Genomic DNA, 21,128 nt, shown 5'->3' on the forward strand with positions numbered 1-21,128 from the left:
GTCGCTTGCCTGAGACATTCCGTGGCGACCGCGGGGGTCCGCATTGGCCGGGCCATTCGTGGGTGACGATTCCGGTGGGTGCGCCGACCGGATGCATGCCAGCGTGGGACAATCGGCGGGAGGTCGGACGCACGCAGCAGCAGCGAGGGAAAAAGGTGAAGCAGGAAGAATTTGTCGGCACGAAGCGAAGCACGATATGAAATACGTACTCGAGCGTACTGGGCACTAGAATGGAACAAACGGGGAATCTGGAGCCAAGGCTGCCCTTTCCGTTTGCTGCACTTTCCGCTTGCTGCACTCTCCGCTCGCTCCTTCCTCGCCAACATGGGCGCGTGCGGAGACGGACGGCAGGTGCGACGAAAATGAGACGGGAAGGCAGGCGAGCAGCGAGCCATGCGGCCGACGGCCTTTAGTGGGAGAAATCAGTCGGTGACTGCATCGTACAACACATGCAGGAAGCGGCAAGCATCACGACGATGCATGTGCAATTCGTCATGCTCCGTCCATGCTATCCTGCTCTCCGTGCTCGTTCCATCGGATTTCGTGCCAGTCACACCGACGAGGGGCCAAAACCACAGCGCGTCGACGCATCATCGACTCCAGGCAGGCACCGAGGCGGCTACGCAGATGATGTCGATGACTGCGGGCGGCAGCGCGTAAGCCCATCGGTTTCACGACGGCAGCGAACTGTGCCGCCTCGTCACCGACTCGATTCGCAGAATGGGCACCAGTATGGGCGGCAGAATGGGTGGTGGTGGGCGATCGATCGATCTGCTTCGTGGGGTTAATGACGGCCTAGCAGCAGGCTAATTGACAGCCATCAACTCTCTACCGATCTGTCCATCAACTGGCTGACAAATTCAATTCACCCTGATCGGCCTGTCTCGAGGAAAATGATCGATCGGAGGAGTCTAGTATTCTGCTCTCACCTACGACATATAATAGGGCAAACTTCCTTGGCTGCGTTCCGTACCGCTCGCTCGCTCGCTCCGCTGCTGCTGCCAATGCTGCCGCCACCGCTTGCGAGCGCTAACGAATACTACCTAAAGGTGCTGTACTGCTACGGTACTGCTCGGTGAACGGCGCTGGCTGGTCTCCTCGAGTACTTACCTGGTAAAAATACTAGCATCACACCCGCACCCACTTCGAACCGAAGCAGTCGGAGCCACAGGACGATTCGGGTTTCCGAGCCTCCACCTGGCTCACCCAATCTTGACACTTCTGCCCCCGACTTGCGCGAGATTGCGTGCATTCGGACGATCGATTCGAACCAAGCGCGGCGCCGACTCCTGCTGCCTGCGACCCCTCGAGCCCGTACCGCAAACCGTAAACTTCATCTCGCGCGCTCTCTCTCTCCCTCTCTCGGTCTCCTCTCCGTCCTCCGCTCGTTCAGCACCAGTCAGATTGCAGCTGAAGGCCGAGTTTTCGACTCGCATCGACAGTCGGTTGGCCGCGGACGGCGCTTCAGCTTCGGCGTAGGAGAATACGGACTTGGTTGGAGATGTTGCGATCCGCACGAGGCCATCGCCGGTGATTGAACGGGCGCGACGACTTCCGACGGCCGACGGCCCAAAAAACTTACAAGAGTACAAACTGGACGCGGGCCATTGTTCATCAATTGGAATTGGCCATTGTCCCACCGTCAGCCTTCCTTCCCAAGCGGCCCTCGGTGCGAGCGCCCGTTCGGCCCAGCCACCAACGGCCTTGGCTCGACCGACTGGAGAACGAAAAAGGATGGCCGATAGGCAGGCCGGCGAACGTCGGCCGATCCAGACAAGCGCCGTCATCGTCCTCGGGGCCGAGAAATGCGCCTCCATACCGCCCCCCTCGCCGCCGACGCCATCCATCTCGGCGTACGACGGTTCGCTCTGCGAGCCGACAGACTCGTTCAGCCTCGCCGAGGCAACGGCGACGAGGAGACGGCTTGCCCGCGGGCTGCATGTCCTCAACATCGAGGCCGACGCGCTGACGAATCTCTCCAAGCTGTACGAGACGGATGATGCGGCTCGCGACGGCTTCGACAAGGCCGTCCGCACCATCGCCACACGCAGCGCGGCGAGCGGGAAGCTCGTCGTCATCGGCGTCGGCAAGTCCGGACACATTGGCAAGAAGCTGGTGGCGACACTGCAGAGCCTCGCCATCCGATCCGTCTTTCTGCACCCGACCGAGGCTCTCCACGGAGACCTGGGCATCGTCGGTCCGCACGACGCGTTACTCTTCATCACCTACTCGGGCAAGACGCAGGAGCTCCTGCTCCTCCTGCCGCACCTCGCCGAGGCGCTCCCGACCATCATCCTCACGTCGCACGAGCGACCGGAGACGTGCGAGTTCATCAAGCATCGTCCCAACACGATCCTGCTTCCGGCGCCGATACCCGAGTCGGAGGTGACGACGTTTGGCGTCTCGGCGCCGTCGACTTCGACGACGGTCGCGCTCGCCCTCTGCGACGCGCTCGCAATCACGGTCGCCAACGAGCTTCACCAGAACGTCCCGGCCGAGTTTGCGAGGAACCACCCGGGCGGGGCCATCGGGGCGAAGGTGCAGAAGAGTCGGACTATCGGCCATCTCGCCGTCCCGTGGTCGGAAATCCGGGCGCCCAGCTGGCTCAGCCACGAGAGCTTGGGCGTCGACCTCTTGCGCGCCGGATTCGACTCGAGCACGGGCTGGGTTCGAGTCGAGGACGGCGTAGTGTCGCCCGACAGGATCCGGAAGCTTTCGAGCACCGACATGTGCCTGCCGCTTCGAGAGATGACGACGACGCTCGTCGGCCGAGCGGACATGATTGTCATGCCATCGGATACGTCGCTCCGGCAGGCCGGCGACATCTTGCGGTCCATGGGCGAGCGAGTGGACGCATCAGGCCAGGATGCGAGCGACGGCGAGATGGGGCACGATGTGGTGATTGCCGTGATGGAGGGCGGGAACATCGTCGGCGTCCTCGAAGCCAACCAGCTCGAACGCGAAGGGGTCTGACGTTCGGGTACTCCGATCCCTTCTCTGCTCCGTAACGTACACCCAACGACAGGGTCGGTTTCGAGCCATCGATGGCGTGCACGGCATGCATATCGATGGATGATTTGACGAGCAATTATCAAGGCATATTATAGCGAGTTGATCCCCCAGGAAGTTTGGCCATTTCATTCGAGGCAAGCACTAGGGACGAATTTTACGCAAGCGAGCAAGCAAGCAAGCAAGCAGGACAGCCAGGCGTTGGTGGCTGAAGAAACAACGGTACTGCTTCGCATACTCGAGTCGAACGGCGCTGTGTAGACGCGTACGTACGCAAGTATGCACGATGGATGGATAGACGGCGGGCCCCTGGTAGATACCGATCAGCAGTAGATGTGGCGAGGTCGTAATGGACGATGATACAGCGACGTGATGGTGCAATGCGCGCACATGCAAACGAATGGATAATGTTGACGCATCAGAGCCACGACACAGGCCTCCGGAGGCCTCACAGGGTGATTCATGTCTACTGCAGTCAATTGGTTTGAGGATGGAGGCACGTTGGGGAAGATACTTGATCGGCGATAAAGACAATATTTCCACTTGCTGCACAGCACGCCGATGATGAACGCGATACTAGGCTGGGAGGGAGGGAGGAGACCTTTCACATGTCAAATTTCGTGGATGCGGGAAAGGCGTTCAGCCAACGATAAGGATGATGCCATTTCTGCCACTACCGCACCATCGGTATTACCAGGCCAAACGTTGGACCTCGCTCCTTTCTCGGCTCGCCGTCGGCCGTTTTCGTTCCCGTCGAGAATGTTTTCCGTTCGGTGTTCGTTCGGCCGGCTTGTCTCCCAGCCGCTGCACGTACTTGCCACTCCGAGCAAAGAGAGCTCCCCCGTCGGTTCATGAGAGAAGAGCTTGGGCGAAAAAAAAAATCCGCAATACTGTGCTGCGTGCGCAATGTGGCAAGGGGTGGGGAGAGTTCCTTTGTGACAGAATGCAGACACGGCCCGGACGCCATGCACCCGTCATGCAATGAGACGGGACTGCAGGCTGACCGATGGATGCTGGCCATGGACTGCAAGAACAGCCACTCGTTGCATCCCACGCCTGCAAGATATGCATACTGTGTACGCATACACTTGTGCCACCGGCACGGTACCACTTTGACCGTTGTTTGCGTGGTTTTGCCATGGGCCATGCGATGACCTGCCCCATCCGTCAGACTGAACCATCGTTTGCTCGCCTGCCTACTCGTCGTGCCGATACGATCGCTTTAGGATCCGCTGCGTTCTGGTTTGGCGTTGGCGCCTGCGACTCTGACATGACTGCGCGAGGACCAGCTCTTGATCATGTCCTTGGTCCATTCGGGATGCGTTCGCCCGTGTCCGATGCCACGTCAGCCACCGGACTTTGGCATCGTGAGATCTCTCGTTATCGGCATCGAAACGAGGCATTCGATTGGATCACTGTACGCCGACCGGTGGCGAGGACGGTAGATGTAGCGGCACGAAGAGCCGCGGCCGGCCACGGGTCAAGAGGCTAGCAGGCGGCGAGGACATGCATCGATGCCATCCACATTCACATGCACGCACGAACGAGCATTGTGGAGTACCGTACGTCGACATCTCCGACTCGTCGTTGGCCAGCTCCGTGGCCTGACGTCTCGGATCAAAATTGGTTGAGCGGGAACGTGAGGGTGATGGCGATGGCCTGGCCATGGTGCTGGTCGTGGTGCGAGTGAGACTCGAGTCACCTCCGGATGACGATGGTCCACTCGGGGCGGACACTTGATGGACGTGCACAGGTACATGCCGAGAGATCGGCTCGATTCCTCCTGAGCCGCGCTCGTTGCTGGCACGGGTGAAGGGGAGGACGGGCGGGCGGATGGACGGACGTAAGGACGGACGGGACGGCATGGAGTTGCGATGCCGGCGACCAGAGGCAGATGCCAACACAGTCGGCGGGCGGACGGCCCAGGATCGTGGGCAAGAGGTGCGTCAACAACGTTGCAACTGCCGGACGGTAGGGGTGAGTGAGTGAGTATTTTAGCTTGTCTCTGCTGCTGCATGCAGCAGCATGAGCCGCATGATAGTATAATGAGCTGCGTTGGCGTGTGGGAGGGGATGGCATGCATCAGCATCAAGCGCCATGGCGGTTTCGTGGCTGCCGCTGTCAAACAAAGGTGCCCTACCAGCTTGCTTACTACTCAGCCTACTCAACCTCGGCATAGTGGCGTCTGCTGTCTACCCAGGTAAGTATATAGATCGTATACTTGCATGTAGGAATACCGTGCTGTACGAACGAGCACTGGCAGCCGCTCCGACTACGCGCACATAACTTTATCTAGGTATACGAGCACAGCTGTACAGACAGGAGGATATTGACAGCATTACAGGACTTTGGTGATGTTTGTTCCAACTACCGACTTAGTACTAGGCGGTGGAAAGGTACCTAGCAGGGAACTAATACCACACGTCCAGTTCGCACCGCCTGCACGTTTGTACCTGATCGGCCGGGTGGTAATGGTGGCCCAGCTTCTGCTACTAGGCAACTGGAAGAGCATCTATTTACACCAACCGTACTCCGTACTCCGTACAGTACTCGCACTTAAGTACGTGCACGTTGGTGCGGAATACAAACTGTACAGTACAGGCATTTGGACATGCATTGTACTCCGCACATGTACAAGTATACGGAGTAATAATAGAGTAACAATACAACTACAGTACTCCGTACTCCGTACTTGGTTGTATTAGTACTTAGTTGTAGCTAGCTTGCTGTACGGAGTACTTGTACCAGGAGCGCTCTGCAGTAAGTACACAGTAGCCTGGGCGGTGCTCCATACACAAAGTATTACTCGGTACAGGTACTAACTGAGCTGAAATACGGACCCAGTGCCGCTTTCGGAGAGTTCCATGCCTGTCTCAGTGGGGGGCTCGACATCGTCCGGGGGGTCCTAGGCTAGGGGCATCCCGGTGCTGGTCCGCTAGGTGATGCGCTAAAACGGAGGACAGGTTGCAAGGGGGGTTGGAGGGCAGCGGGGGCCTCTGCTGCCGTCTGCGGGCGCGGTGGACGCTGGACGGTGAGCGGTGGTCCAGCACTGCTGTTACTGGCTGTGCGTGCACTCGTACGCCCACCGTATCGGTACCGAACCGAGTCCGGGTGCGAGCGCGTGAGCCAAACAATAGTTGCAGGGCACTAAGACTAGGTGTACACCTGTGTTTCATGCAGGTACTTCCCCGGCCAGATAATGCCTTCCGCTTGCGAGGGGGCCTCCCGCTTGCACCCTCACCGTCCGTCCGTCGTGATAAATTCATCTCGGTTCTTTCATTTACCTGCTTGCTCCCGTCGCCACATCCATCATCCTCTCTACCCTCCGTCCTCCGCCATCCATCATCCTCTGCCCTCCATCCTTCCCCAGGGACCTCTCTCACGCCCAGGCCGCTCGCTCCCCTTCGTTGGCCAAGCAAACTCCGAAAGACAGCCGCGGCAGAACGGCGATTCGCCCACATTCAACCATTCTTCGTCAACCTCGTTATCCTCCAAGCAGAGCCGTCGTAGGCCGAGGTCATCACCCTACGCCAGCTCCTGCGTGCTGCGTACACCTACTGTGCGACGCACCCGTACGGCTTGCATCGATCGTTTCCACCACTCTCGCCGTGCCTCGCCCGGCAGTCGCCCCCTGCACAGCCGCCGCCCACGTGCGGGCACGAACATGAGACAATCGATCGGCGTGCAGGACTGAGAAACGATACATGCACAATCAAACCCACACACACACTCGGAATGAAATACGGCCAGCAGCTGGTGCAGGAATCAGTTCCCGAATGGAGCTTCCGTACGTCACCTCAGTCTTTCCTTTCCCAACCCCAACCCAATTCCCCCATTCCCTTCCTCTTGCTTTTTTTGCTCTTCCTCTTCCTCGGCGTGCAAAAAAGAACATTCCTGCGTCTCTCTGCTTTAATCTATACAACATTCGTATCCATGCATGACATGCATGGCGCCGTGCGCGTTGTGCCGCGGAGAGGGTGCAACCGCAGGCAAATCGTTCCATCCGTCTTGCCTTCTCGTTCGATGGCCTTCCATGACCGACGCTGACGTACGCCCATCCCGCCGCATGACAGACAACCTCGACTACAACGCTCTCAAACATGAGATCAAGGTCCACACCACGCGCGACCAGGCCTCGGCCATGGCCATCCCGGGCCGCCCCGACACCGCCTTGTGCAAGTTCGAGGACAGCCTGTACGACGAGCTCGGCCGACAGCATGATCGTGTCGACTTGTTCATCACGAGCAAGGCCCACGAGATCTCGAGGCGACTGGGTGCGTTCCCTTCTCTTCCCCGACGAAGCGTCGCGACGTGACGCACGCGGCTAACATGTGCGCACCCATCCTGAAGAGCATCACGGCGCCAACATCCAACGATGGATCGGCAAGTATGCCAATTTGTCCGACGAATCTGTCCCCCTCCGACGCCAGCGTCGCCTCGCCAAGTACGAGCGCGACCTCCTCTGCTGCGGCGATGACATCCAATCCCTGTCGCGTTTCGCCAACGCCCAGGTGACGGCCTTTCGCAAGATCCTGAAAAAGTATCGCGTACGTTGCACTCCTAACCCTCGACCCGCTCGACCCTCCTGCTAACGAAACTGTACCTGCCTGCAGAAGTGGACAGGCTCGACCACCTTGACCTCGCGCTTCAACGAAACCGTCCTCGCGAACCCCAAAAGCTTCACCAAGCGCGACTTCGCGCCCCTCCAAGCTCGTCACGACGAAATCCTGAACCAGCTTCGCGCGGCTGTGCCGGCATTGGACGAGCCCAGTTCCCCGTCCTCGTACGAGCAGATGTTGTCCGAACCGTCCAGTCCGGTTTCCCGCGCTCGTCTCAGCCTCGATCCTCTCCTTCCGCCCCTGCCGCCGCAGCAAGACTCCCAGGCCAAGTACTGGAACGAGTACGATGACGGAAGCGAAGCTGGCGACGCCGCCGACGACTACGCCATCTACGTCCGTCCGGGCGACGATGCTTCCTTCCCAGGCCTCGCCTACGCCCGCGCCGTCCTCTCGATGCCGTACGAAAAGGCCAAGCAGCTGTTCGCGCGGCGCGCAAGCCGCGAGTCCCAACCGCTCCTCTCCGGCGCCAACACGAGCTCCGGCTACTCTGCCACCGCCGTCGACTCGGACGAGGAAGGCTATGCGAGCTCCGACGGATTTCCGAATCAGGGCTATGCCTTGCACTACTCCCTGCCCAGCATCAACGAGCAGAAGATGGTGAGGTACAGGGAACAGGTCCTGCTCTGGGGCACCGTTGCCTGCTTCGCCGTCTCCTTCGTCCTGCTCGCCATCGCCGCCATCCTGCTCTCCGCAGGCAAGCGTAAGCTCCGCGTCGAAGTCGATGCCGGCGTCGCCGTTGCCGTCATGGCCAGCCTCTTCTGCGCCTGCACGAGCCTGGGCATGACCCTTTACCGCCGCGACAAGCTGTCCCTCGCCTACCGGCTGGTTGTCGGCACCATTTTTGTCCTATCCTGCCTACTCAACGGCATGTTGCTCATCCTCGTCCTCGGCAACACCCCGTGATGGAAATGCGCAGTTTTTGAGTCGCGAGATTATCCAGCGCGAGACCCGTTTCTTTTGTTTCATACCCACTATCATGACGCGCACAGAAATTGGTTGGCCGCATCTTGGGCCGCATACGATGGCATACCCGCTCCCTCGGAGCCTCTCGCTTCGTGTAATTGTCTACGTCGAGATTGGCGCGAGGTCCTGCGGCGGGCGGCATAGAGCACGCAACCGTTGTCTAGCATTGAAAGCGTTGCTTTGTTGCTGCGAATCAGTACATCAGCGTGGTATATATATGTATATATGTGTCTCTCTATATAGCCTTTCGTATTGTAATCGAGGGCATGACCCCATTCATGTTGTGGTACATCATCGAATAGGAGGAAGAACAACGCAATTCTCTGGCCAACGAATGCGTTGTAACATCCATTCCCATGAACGAACAAGGACATCCGGATTGCTCTGTTGACGAATTGGCTAGCCTGACTGGATGGGATTGAGTCATTTCATACCGCTTCGGAGGACGGAGCCATCCAGTAATCTTGTTTGTTCCAACGTACACGTATGCAATATATGCATATTACGAACTTGTTCCTAGTCATCATACGGAAACCCGATTGATTTGCCATCGTCGTGGGAAGGTGTCTTCTGCCAAGAACAATATATGATAGCCTCACGCACACGCAGGCAGAGAAGAAATGATATCATGTCGGATTCCCTCTCTCAATCAATCTAATCGCCCCCCTTCTTCTCAGTGCCATTAACTCTACACATCTGTTGACATTTCCCTTTTGTCCATCCGACATGTCATCAAGCCCAGCAAGCCATCAAATCGCTCATATCTCTCGCCCGCATTGCGTATCCTGTTCCCCATCCCATCCCTCACAGCCCAGTCGGCGAGCCTCGGTTTCTTCTCATTACCGCCTCGCCTGTTGTCCCACTTGTCCCGTTCCCGTTGGTCCTTGTTCCAGAGTATTAATGCCATTCTTGCTCCATCGCCTGCACACTCGCTGGCACAGCCACAAAGAAATCCCCGTTCTTACACGTCGACGTTACGAGTCGACTGCCAGCTGATATCCGTCATCATCATTTTCTCCACCATGAAAAATCTCCGAATAAACGACGAAACTATGCTATGCCCCTTCCCCTATGCAGTCGCCAGGTTGACGTGTTGATACACAGGGATACGGCGTGATGCGACCCTTATATGCCGACAGCTCAATGCCCTGCTTGTGCTGTCAGCTCGCCCACTTTCAGCCGAGTACATTGTGTTGCCAATCATGCACCGTCGTCGCCTCCGTTGAATGCGGGGTGCACCTTGATCGTCGACTTGGACCGTGGGCTCACCTCGTCCAGACGAGGGGATTGGCTACATTCGGCCGACTGATGGTAAGTATGATGCTGTAATGCAAACGCTTGACTATAATCCTGCGTCCAGCCTTGAACGTGATTGTACGGCTGCGTCGCCCACTGCTCTTCGGCAAGAGCCTGGCCGCTTTGCGTTTCCACTTCGTAGACGACCCCCCCGCTCTCCTTAACTGTCAGCTGGCCCGGCGCTGTTTGAATACCGTTCCCTGAACTAGAGGGACGCGTCGTGGCCAGTACATGCCGACTGGCTGGAGTGTAAGCACTGGCAGATCGCTGGTGTGGTTGTCGAGTGGCACCAGGTGCTTGACTCGGTAGCGGGGAGTGGTGCAGTCCAACTCCGTTGGACATGCGGGAACTGATGGAAGGAAGAGTCAACTGGGAATCGATGCTTCCGTGTCCATCGACGAAGCGAGCCGCATTCTGCGCGTAGGCGGCTTGGGCGCCATTGTAGTACGCGCTGTCGGATTGTCCAGTGTGGAATGGAAGAGGGTATTGCCCCATACGCGACTGAACGTATCCTGCTTGAACATAACTCTGGTTGTACTCGAGCGGTCGCATCTTAGGTACGATATTCGGTGCCCGGGGTGGAACAGAGCTCTCTCCACCGTAAGCGGGCAGCACGTAGGCCTGTTCAGAGCGCGCAAATGTTCCACCGGAAGGCTGATGGTGATACTGTGTGTCGTTCGTCCCCTCTATCCGGGCGCGTTTACCGAAGGGGCTGACGAGATCAGTGCCGTCTTCATCGACTTCTTCCCTTCTATCTGGGAACACGACGCTGTGGGAGGCCCGCCTCGTGAGATCCGGAAGCTCGGGAGCTTTACGCTTCGGCGTTTTTAGCGCACCGTTGGCAGAGTTCTGTCTGCGATTTCGTGCAGGTTTTGGCAAGCCTCCCGCTTCGTCGTCGACAATGTCAGGGAGAAACTCAATTTCGGGAACTTGGCTCAAGCTGCCTGCAGCAATCTCTTTGTGAAGACGTTCGGCAATATCAAGCATCTTGTTGGTCGTGTAACCGTCACCGACCAGTTGAATGAGCCAGACAGGGACTGCGCTGCCTCCCTGACCTATGGAGTGGTCGTCATGGCCATCGTTCAGTGCTTGTGCACCCTTTCCGTTTTCGAGGCGGCTCTGCTCGCGTTTCCGGAGAGACAAGGTCCATTGCCTGATAAAAGGTCCCTTCCCTTTCAACTTGTTGGTCTCGCTCCATGTCTGCAGTCTAACGATCTGTACTTTCACGAGCTCCATTTGATTGCTCGGGTACGTCCTGGCGTTGCGGTATCGAATCCTCTGGTAGTGTTTCCTACAGTAATACACCCATACCTCCTTGGGGATCTTGAGCGTGCACGACTTGTTGCGACCGAACAGGTGGGATATGGCCTTTCGTAACTGAGAGCCGGTATCGCAGTTGGCGACAAACATGCAGCGAGGCTCGTCCATGCAGCTGCCCGAAGTGTGTGGCTCCTCGATCCTCGCAAGCGGTGGCGACTGCGGTCTGGGATGAAGGGAAGCCGCTTCCGTCGGTGACTGTGGGCCTGTATGCTGACCGAAAGTCATGGCTGATGCCTGACTCTTCGAGGCCGGAGCACCGTTCTCGCCGCTTTCATACCTCTCTCGCCCTGCGAAGGAAGAGCTCGTTCGAACAACGGGTGGACCATGGACAGAGATAGCCATGGATCCTTTAGGAGGTGGAAGCACAGTGTAAGACTGATACGAAGTACGCCGTGGCAAAATGGAAAGTGCAGGTGGAAAGTCAGGTGCTGAAAATGCCCTCTTGTGCAGCAGCGTCGGGGATGAGAGGTGTGCGGCGCGATTGAACCGTTGACTGACGTGGTTGTCGTTAGCTGATGAGCTTGCCGATAATGCTGTTCGATACAGAATAATGATAGAGCAATGGCTATTATTTAGAAATCATGGAAATGGCCGATGAAACATCCGAAGTGGCAGAACAATAGAATCAATTGGAGGCAACGGAATGGATGGAGCGACGTTGAACAGACCAACCCGAACTGTATGACTAGAAGGGAATAAATAGGCACGAGCTCAGAAGCACATCGAGTGACTGTGACGCAGAGGCAACTGACCACGAGGCTCGGCGCAGCAAGCACGCGCTCACCGACGTTTGGCAGCCATTCATCCGAAGGTCATGGCTTTCGTAGTCAAGCTGGGCGCCGAGGTGATTCACCTAGACACCGATGAATGAACTCAAGACCACATGACGACTGACAAATAATGGAAGCCAGCAAACTTTTGCCAGTGGGAGCATGATGAATACAATAGAAATTAGATCCGTGGCCAACCGGTGGGAAATAAGTCAGGAATCCATACGGGGAGATGCAGAAGGGAGAACGGACACTTGGCGTATTATAGTACAACAATGCACACGAGATTGAGGAATTTCATGGCCAAACCAGCGCAAGAGAAAGCATACCATTCGATCGGAAAGGAAAATAAACGAAAGAAAATCAATGAATCTTGGCTCACCGTGGGCCGCTGATGCTTTGGCGATGCCTTCCAAGGCCCTTCATATTCAGTACAGCATCAGAAGGGCTTCCTGGCCTCTCTAGTTCATCGGCTTCGCGTCTCTCTGCTAGCTGGTGCCGAGGAGTTACCGATAAAGGCGTGTTTTGGGGGTTTGAGTGATTCAGTCGCATGTCTTCATCGTTTTCCGACACTCTGGACTCAAGGACGGGCATTTCCGCGACGGTTGTCACAGACGAGACCGTCGAATGTGCTCTTGAATGCCACGATGTGTACGAAGAAAGGCTGCTACGGCTATCCGATAACTTGTGTCTCAGTGAATCAGTGCCCTCGTTGTCGCTTCGGCGGTCGTCCCAGAAAGTAGGTCTGCCAAATGTCAGCAATGCACAGGCTTGGTGATGGCGGGTATCCAGCCGTCAGCTCGAGGTGGTACCTCTTTTCCAAATAACCAACTTGTCGGTCTTCCGAATCCATTCTAACAATGCTATGCGCTGTTAGACTTGCGTTGCTGCAATGATGGCCAATAAAGGATGAACATACCGAACGATTTGTGGCCTTGGAAAGCATATCGATTCACGCGAGGATATGACATCGGAATCTATCGAGCCATTCCTTGAATGTAGGCTAGTCCCCGGTGTGACTATCTCGTATGAGGTGTCCGAATCCAACTGGTCACTCGCCGATCTACACGAAAGGATTGAAGCCGAACGATAGTTGTGCTCGCTGCGCAGAGGCAGGGAATCCCCCCATTTCCATGGTACCCGGTCTCTGTTTTTCAGCTCGCACTCCCGGTGCAAGTGATTTCTCTCTGGGGAGGGGGTAGGAAACGCCGGTGGCGGGATTGTCGCCACGCTTCGTATTACGGATGGCGGCGTGGAGTTCCTGCTAGATGGCCCGCGGACCGTTGGTCCAGCAGACTGGTTTAGCAGAGATGTAACGTCCATAACATAAAGTCATGCTATGGTAGGGGTAGAGTTGGTGGGATGAGTATAACAACCGTCAAAACGAACGGTAGGCGCAGTATCCCGCCACTAAACGGTCGCTGGGACCTTGCGAGGAACAGGCTGTTTCAGAGAGAACAGATGCCAATATCTGCCGGGAGATATCAATGTCGATGAGAAGGAAAGAATTATATGTTACGAAATAGGCCAGATGTCGGGCCTGCCGACTATGGCTCAGCCAGCAACAGGGTCGTGTAATAGGAATGGGAACGAGAATCGTGTGTATCAAGCCCCGCAAAAGAGAAAGTCGGGAGTTCTCAACCGGGAGATGAACAGGAACCGATGTTCGTGATGTCGAGAATGACGATGCCTTTTGTTCTTGACGACAGTCCGTTGGCCAACTAACCTTGATGCAGGATCGAAGCTAAGATGGGCGAGGTTTCGACGACGAGTGGACCAATCGCACCGACGAACTGCTTACCCAAACAGATCGAAACAACCGAAACGGCCTTGGACAAAAGATGTATGGCTCGTCGTCAGAGAAGGATGACCTTTGTCCGGCTTCCACTCGACAGAATGTCAGATCTTGGACGGTCCGAGCGAGACGGAAAGAGGCCAATGTGGTCATAAATTGGGATATATGTTCTCTGAAACCAGAATGTAGTGGTGGTGTCGGTCTAGAAGATGGTTTGTCGGGGAGCCGTCTGCTCCTGTCGGCTCTTTGGTAAAAATCGATAATAGAAACCAGTTTCTGGCTAAACTGAAAAGCAGTGCAGAAGGCGATGTCGAGAGGCGAGGGGGCAACGGCGTCATGAGACAGCCCCATGTATCAGCGTTCCAATCTAGGTCGGAAAGGCCTATTTACCGTGCGAGAATAAATGAAAGGGGAGGGATTAGGTTTGCGGAATACAGAAGAGGAAACAGTGCAAGGCAGCGGGCGTTCGATAGGGAGAAATGAGCGGTTCAGCAAGCCGGAGAATTGGATGCGTCTGTGCTGAAAAGGGTCGCTGCACTCCGTAATAGACAAGACGCTGCAGCTTGACGACTCTTGTCCGTTCCTAGCGGCGTCTGGCCAGGGTCAGATATGGGTGGGAGAAAATCCATTTCACCCTTGCGTCCACTGTTACTCAACATTGCATACGTGGTGATGCTGACCAGACGATGAACCCTGGGCATGCAGAATGTGCAGCAACGCGTCGGATGAGCCAGACGAATCCCCGGCTGTCAGTCAGCTCAACGGCTGACAGTGAAGGATGATTAAGTTTTTGTCAAACCACACTATGCATGAAATTGTCACAGTTAGGACGGGAATGCACTTGACGGATAATGCGTTGGAGAGCGCGGGCCGATACTTTGTGGATCGCACTTTACGAAACATCTGGGCGACATGGGTCGACAACGCCTCCGACTGGTCGGTCGCTCAAGCAGCGACAATCGTGTGTCATTGTCCGGTACAGTATACCCTGAAAGAAAATCCAGCAGGGTCCTGTGAGCTAGCTGAGTTTCTGCTGGTCAGTAGCATAGTTGACACGGACGTGCCGGTTGGCGCGAGGCGGAACGGATGTCAGCGAGCACGCAAGTAGTTCAAGGAGGCGGCGAAGCTCGTCGGAGCCGACAACTCCGCACGGCGACCGCAAGACAACATGACATGTCGGAGCATCCGGGACCTGAATCCTGCTCATTCGCCGCGCCGGAACGGCAAGGTGCAGGCGGCTACTAGTAAGCGTGAATAGGCCGACAGTGCCTTGTTGGGCACGTCCAGACTTTGCCGTTTTGACTTGTTGCTAGCTAGAGTGCCGTTCAGAGCTTCTGAAGCACGACAGAGCGTCGGTCAGCAGAGCAGAGCATACGTCTTGCAACGAGATGTGAAACCTGACCAGGATGAGCTCGCTCTGTTGGCAACTAAGACAGGGGTTACACCCCGTGCAACCTGCGACCAGATTGCCATCGTCCCTGGCCGAATCTATAGCGACCCACCGTGGATGGTGTAGAAATAGGGGATCGGGAGATGCCGAGGCGTGGGCCACCCGGGGCTTGGGCCGTTTTCACAACATCAATGGTGGCTGGCCAAGTATTAGTGTACGTATACCTGTGAAGAGCAATTGCGCAAGGTCGGGACCAAGCGACATGCTCGTCATGGTGTATGTGCCAGATGATACATCAGGCATTGCTGCTCATGAAGTGATGCCAGACAGTCGTCGGGCAACGGCATCCCCACGGAGTACCGGATGCCCCCATTCGTGGAATTCCTTTCGCGAGCTGATATCGTCGCCGAGACAGTGATAATACTAATATCTAACTCCCGAAATAGTGGGCATGGCCCAATGCTGGTAGGTCTTGGAGGGAAAGTGCATGGACAGTTGTTCTTGAGCCAAGTTTGTGAGCCAGGCCTACGAGATACGCAGCGCGCACTTCAGGCCAGGTGGTACCGCCTCTCCTTCAGGTCCCTGAGAGCCAGGTCAAGGGCCAAGTGTCAGGCTGGCATCAAGGGGTGGTGGCATGCTGGCCGATGGCGCCACGACGGGGACATTGCTTCCCCGATGTTCTCCGTCACACAGCTTCTGACAGGACATAATCTTCCGACCGTAAATACTTGGTCATCCGAACAAGCAGTGATGTAGCATCCGAAGCCGACCAACTCGAGGAAGAGAAGTTTGATCCCATGCGAGGGCAAGTCGCGATAGGCCAATGAAGCCAAAACAACACAGCGCAAACTGCATCCATTGGCGGCCTTTCTCATGGTCAGAATAGACCTGTAGGTGCAACCTCCGGAATCGGGATCTTGGGACCGGGACTGGTCAAACATCGGTCGCGCAAAGCGGGCCGGCCGACTGGGCACGGTTGCGCAGGGCGTTGAGATGAGGATGAGGCTTGCCTCTAGTTTCAGGCGTCCTGTGCATGTAGTGTCGCATGGCAGGCACACACAGTCTCTCTCTCAGGCAATTGTCAAACGACCAGGGGCTTGACCAAAAGCTTTGCAGGGGAGCGCACGGATAACAACAGCCATGACAACATCAGGCTTGTTCTGAATCCAGCGAAGAGCAACGACATGGGTATGGGTAGCGTTGTAGAAGGGCCCGCCTCACGTTTCAGCCGACAAAAGCGGCTCGACAATGGCCGTAAGGGAGCGGTAATGAATTGATGTGAAGATGAAGTGAAAATGAAAAGGGAGCACCTTGGCCAAGGAAACGTACTTGGACCCTCGCTTGCAAGGACCGCTCAAAGTCCATCGCGATCAATGCTATTTTAAGTTTGCACCTAGCAGGGAAACACTTGTCCTCCAACGCAAGATCCTGTTCTTGTTGGCCTTTGACGAGCCTCAACCGACTCGGTAGATCACTTGATGATGTGTCGAGGCAATCGGATGAGTTGTCATCGTAAGTACGACGGGCGTCGTGATCCAGGGGAGACGAAGGCAAGTTGCGGGGGAGACGAGGGCGGCACATGCTACTGCCTAAGCGTCCAAAGTTCGAAGAATCATGGCTGCAGCTACGGCAAGGCGAGACGATGAGTTGACATTATGGAAGAAGCACCAGCGGAACAAGATGATGATGGAATGTATAGGTGGATGAGTCTGGACCCCCACAGGTTGCTTTTGGACAGGGCAGGTAGGACGAGAAGTACTTGCCTACTTCAGAATGCTACCTTCTGTCCGAGAAGGTAAACTAGGAAGGCGCATACAAGTTCTCCGTACAACTACATGCATACTGTACACAGTACTGTTCGTTCCTGAGCAAGGACGTGCCGACGCACACGTACATTCAGTAGTGCGAAGTATCTGCATCTACAACATCCTGCACAATGCATGACAGCCTCAGAACGTCGCCATCTGGAACTCGAATGGGATTCTGGAGATTTCCTCGGCACCAGAATTTACTTGTCACTTCCTCTGCTGAAAAAAACTGTATACAGTATGACTACACTGTTTTCCTTCTCGCAGAGACGGGACAAGGGCAGCGACTACGTCAGTCGATCCAGAATAGATCCTTGTGCCGATCGGTTCGCCCGCCGCCAATGTCTCAGACAAGAATTGTTTCAAACAATCCTTTCTCAATCCAGGTTCGGTCTAGACTTCGGTTGTGATGCAACCGACGGACAGGTTGGCGGAGCACTGAGCACTGAGCTTGCGCCTTGGTCGCCCAGACCCTCAAGATCAACTGCCGCTCAGACGGGCACAGTAATAGGTCTGCCGGGCCGTCATGGAAATTGCACGAACCCTGTTCAACCATGCCAGAATCGTTACCATATACGAGGGCCCAAGCAACCAAAAACATATGCATGCCACAGGTACATGCTTTGATGTGCCGGATCGTTGTACGCCTCGCGAGGTACGACCAACCGGAGATAAGATGAACTGTCAGCAAGCTCCTATTTCTCGATATTCCTGGCATGTTCCCGGAACGAAAACATGCCGTTGGAGGGAGTATGGCCACATCCGGCCTCTTTCCTTTAACACACAACACTCTGCAGCACCTTTCATCACTTCCTGGCCGATGCAAACTCCGCCAGAATCCCCCAGATGCACTTTCGGGATTTGGAGACCCCCTCCAATATAGCAAGATTGAGTTAAAACCCGACCCCCCTGTTTCCGTCTCCGTTTTTAGAACCCCTGTTACAATCGACAGCAAGTCTAACAAGCCATTTTGCCGGGGCAGCTGTGGCTTGGCTGGCTCATGAGTATTAGTACAAGTACGGAGTACGGAGTACATGCATTAATTGAAGGTTATACGACTGTTCGCTACAAAATGGGTCGGAAGTGTCCCTGCAGAGTGTCTATCCCCACTGTTCAACTGCGTGCACTCCCTGGTCTGATACAAGAAACGACCACGAGTGTAGATGCACGAGAATGCCACGCTCGCCTATCGCCCCGCTGTTGCTCGAAATGCTGCGCAGGAAACCGGAGGAGCGGAGCGAACTGCAGGAGTGAGCGTACGAGCAGATCAATGCCACGGCTGATGCTCATGCCCATGCTGTCCTACCCCATACAGCAAACTGGATATGGAGGCACTTGTCCCACCAGGTTCGCTCCACAACCTTGAGATCATTTGCCTCTCGCGAACCTGGTGATATGTGTTGGCGAAGATGTGGCACTCTTCAGGCGACGGTCCCTTAGCACAATAGAGCTTGAGCACGATGCATATTGTGGGAGACATGCTTTCTTGCCTCGAACACCGTGCGCACTCAAGGCATTGTGGATTGGTTGGCCAACCCAACGTCAGATAATATCAGATTCGAAGCAAGAATCTTCCCTACCGGAGTCAAGCATACTCCTAAGCGCTGCATGGGTGTTCCCGTCATCAATAGTGTTTGCCAACTGACTCTGCGACTTACATCCGATACGTCAGTTTATCCCTCTCAGACCATGATATCACCGTTTCAACGGATACTGCCAAAACCTCCACTTCGGTTATTTACAGATGCGTCTCAAATAACGAGGCGGCCATTGAAACGAACGACAGAGATGTTTTGGAAACAGCTCGTTGTCTCACCGTTCGCAATACTCATCAACCTTGACCCAGATTCGGCCGCGAATTTGGTCACACGGCCGAGGAACAGCCAAATTGAGCAGATCTTGGTCCCTGAAATCCAATTACCCTCATCCCGTGCGATTTTTTGAAGCTCCTTTATCAGCCCATTGGGAAGCCTGATGATCATTTTGCCGACACCCCTCTCCCCGCCAGCCGGCCACCCCACCTCCGAACCCAGCTCTCTGACCGTTTGGTGTCCATACACTGACAGAACTAGACTGGCCACTTGCCACGATTCGTAGCATGAATTTCGTGCGAGCTGGCCAGCTTATTGTTCACTGCATCTGTGTCAGACCATCTTATACTGCAAGCGGGCGGACGGGCAGCCGCATCGGAGAAATTCGCGCGGATGCCGGCAGAAGGATTCTGTACAGCGCCTCCTAGGCTACGAATCGCGCACGGAAAGACGTGGCTATGTCGGGCATACTCGGAGAATAACACGTCATTCGCCGGCTGGGCAAGTTGGGTGTGGCAGCGTCCCACTCCGCTGTGTATATGATTTGGTGTGACAATCCACTACGGCCGGTCCGGTGGGGTGATACACGGTGATTGTTGATCGGCCTAGCCGATTGTATGGCATCCTTCTCACCTCCTACCATCATACCTGGGTTGGTATCGGGTGAAAACACATCGCAGACGAGGCCAGATGAGTTCAGGTGCGAGTTAGGATGTGAGGAGGTGGGTGCCGCGTCCAAAGTAGCATGCGAACCAACTGAGCTTGGACTCAGAAGGCACTGGCTGTGCATCAACCAGGACTGTCGGTCAAACGGCCGATTGTTGCCTCGTAGCACGCCGACTTCTAGCGAGTCACACAAGTAGGAGGCATATCTGACAAGTTGTTGTACATTGCTGATATTCAGTAGGCCCTCGGAACTAGAACAGGTCATTGACACACTTGTCGGCATCTTTTTGTATCAGCTCCTTCATTCCCTTCATCATGGCCAAGTTAGTCATGTCCAATGTGCTAGCGAAAGAAATTCTTACTGCAGGCATGATTGGCTTGCCGTCATGATCCGTGACGTAGCGGAACGGCATCTCCGTGCTCTCATGCTCGCTGAATCTCAGCTCTGGGAAGTCAACGTATGGGATTTTGTTGAGGGCAACTGGTAAAGTTAGTCGTCGCATTCGTACGAACGAGTACGAGCGATTGGATAAGGACGAACTCTTGTCTTGCACGACCATGCGTGTCACCCGCACAGCCGTATCCGTCGTCATCTGTTTCTCGCCCAACCTGCGACCTTCAAACCCTTTCTTGCGCAGCTCAGAGGTGCGATCTAGGACGGTGAATCAATACCATCCTATGTCTGACGGAAAGTGCTAACAGCAACACCATAGCTACATACCACGAGGGGGGTCATCACCTGTTTGATAGTCAGCCATATCCGTCACACACTGCCTTGCCAATGCTCCGGCAATGTACCTAAGATTCCGCCAAAGAGAAAGGCGTCGAACTTGTCGCCGTCCTCTGGTGACAGGTCCTTCGACGCAGACGGGTCCAAGAGACAGACCCGGGACTTTTGAGAAGAGTAGAGATCCTCCACACCACGGTGCTCAGCAGTGAATGCCGGATTACTGGACAGTGAATTCGGCACCTGGAAGCCCGATGGCAAGCTGGACAGGATGAAATGGGCTTTGGCCTCGTTCGTCTCCTTTGCAATTGCTGCGTACTCAAGCTCAGACCAGGGGCCGAGCTCCTCATCGAGGTGTTCGACGATGAAGGTCTTGCCCTCGGTCGTCATATTGGGAAAATCCGTTCGTATTTTTTGCGAGAAAGTACTTGTAAATATATGTAGTGGAATAGCAATCGGCAGCGGGAGACAAATCTGAGGTTGAAATCAAGGCATAGCCCGTCCCAATTGGTGGTCCTGCGACAACATACCCACAGTTTCGTTACTTTCATTCGCCATAATGTGACAACCTGATGGCCACGTACCCGCCACGCGATAGGAGCGGAAATTAGTCGAGCATCGTGTCACGCAAATACAGCTACGCGGAGCAGCCAACTATTGTTTATACCGGTTGCTGCAAGTTACCACCTACATACTTAAGTAGTTAGTACAGCATGCATTCTGTATGAAGCTGCAGGACCTTGAGGATAACGGCAATGGCCTGGCCTGAGTTCCCTTTTTCACAGCAACATGCTTTTGGACATTGAACTGAAAATTGTAAGAATGAACAGAAGTTCTTAGCCATTTTCTTTGAGCCTTTATCCTACTATTGTCGGAATAGGCTGTCCAGAACTTCGTCTAGAAACCGTGCAAAATGCACAGGTTGGGGAAGCAATTATCCTATTGAGCGAGTGC

At 55.3% G+C, this 21,128-nt stretch overlaps 4 protein-coding genes across 4 annotated transcripts; 2 read left to right on the top strand and 2 right to left on the bottom strand.

Moving 5' to 3' along the window:
• Positions 1–1,734: 1,734 nt before the first annotated feature.
• Positions 1,735–2,973, top strand: DCS_01525 (uncharacterized protein; the record flags this gene model as incomplete). The annotated part of the gene is made up of 1 exon (XM_040798857.1): positions 1,735–2,973. The coding sequence occupies one exon, from the start codon at positions 1,735–1,737 to the stop codon at positions 2,971–2,973; it is 1,239 nt and encodes a 412-aa protein (XP_040659740.1).
• Positions 2,974–7,042: 4,069 nt separating this feature from the next.
• On the top strand, positions 7,043–8,531 carry DCS_01526 (uncharacterized protein; the record flags this gene model as incomplete). The annotated part of the gene is made up of 3 exons (XM_040798858.1): positions 7,043–7,283; positions 7,360–7,556; positions 7,623–8,531. 3 exons carry the CDS (start codon positions 7,043–7,045, stop codon positions 8,529–8,531), a joined length of 1,347 nt encoding a protein of 448 aa, XP_040659741.1.
• Positions 8,532–9,791: 1,260 nt separating this feature from the next.
• On the bottom strand, positions 9,792–11,549 carry DCS_01527 (uncharacterized protein; the record flags this gene model as incomplete). The annotated part of the gene is made up of 1 exon (XM_040798859.1): positions 9,792–11,549. The coding sequence occupies one exon, from the start codon at positions 11,547–11,549 to the stop codon at positions 9,792–9,794; it is 1,758 nt and encodes a 585-aa protein (XP_040659742.1).
• Positions 11,550–19,698: 8,149 nt separating this feature from the next.
• Positions 19,699–20,564, bottom strand: DCS_01528 (putative DUF431 domain protein; the record flags this gene model as incomplete). Its single annotated transcript, XM_040798860.1, has 5 exons — positions 19,699–19,755; positions 19,810–19,928; positions 19,989–20,099; positions 20,169–20,186; positions 20,246–20,564. The coding sequence occupies 5 exons, from the start codon at positions 20,562–20,564 to the stop codon at positions 19,699–19,701; spliced, it is 624 nt and encodes a 207-aa protein (XP_040659743.1).
• Positions 20,565–21,128: the final 564 nt, after the last annotated feature.

The sequence above is a fragment of the Drechmeria coniospora genome, chromosome 01 (genome assembly GCF_001625195.1).
Source record: "Drechmeria coniospora strain ARSEF 6962 chromosome 01, whole genome shotgun sequence".
Classification (NCBI taxonomy): Eukaryota; Fungi; Ascomycota; class Sordariomycetes; order Hypocreales; family Ophiocordycipitaceae; genus Drechmeria; species Drechmeria coniospora.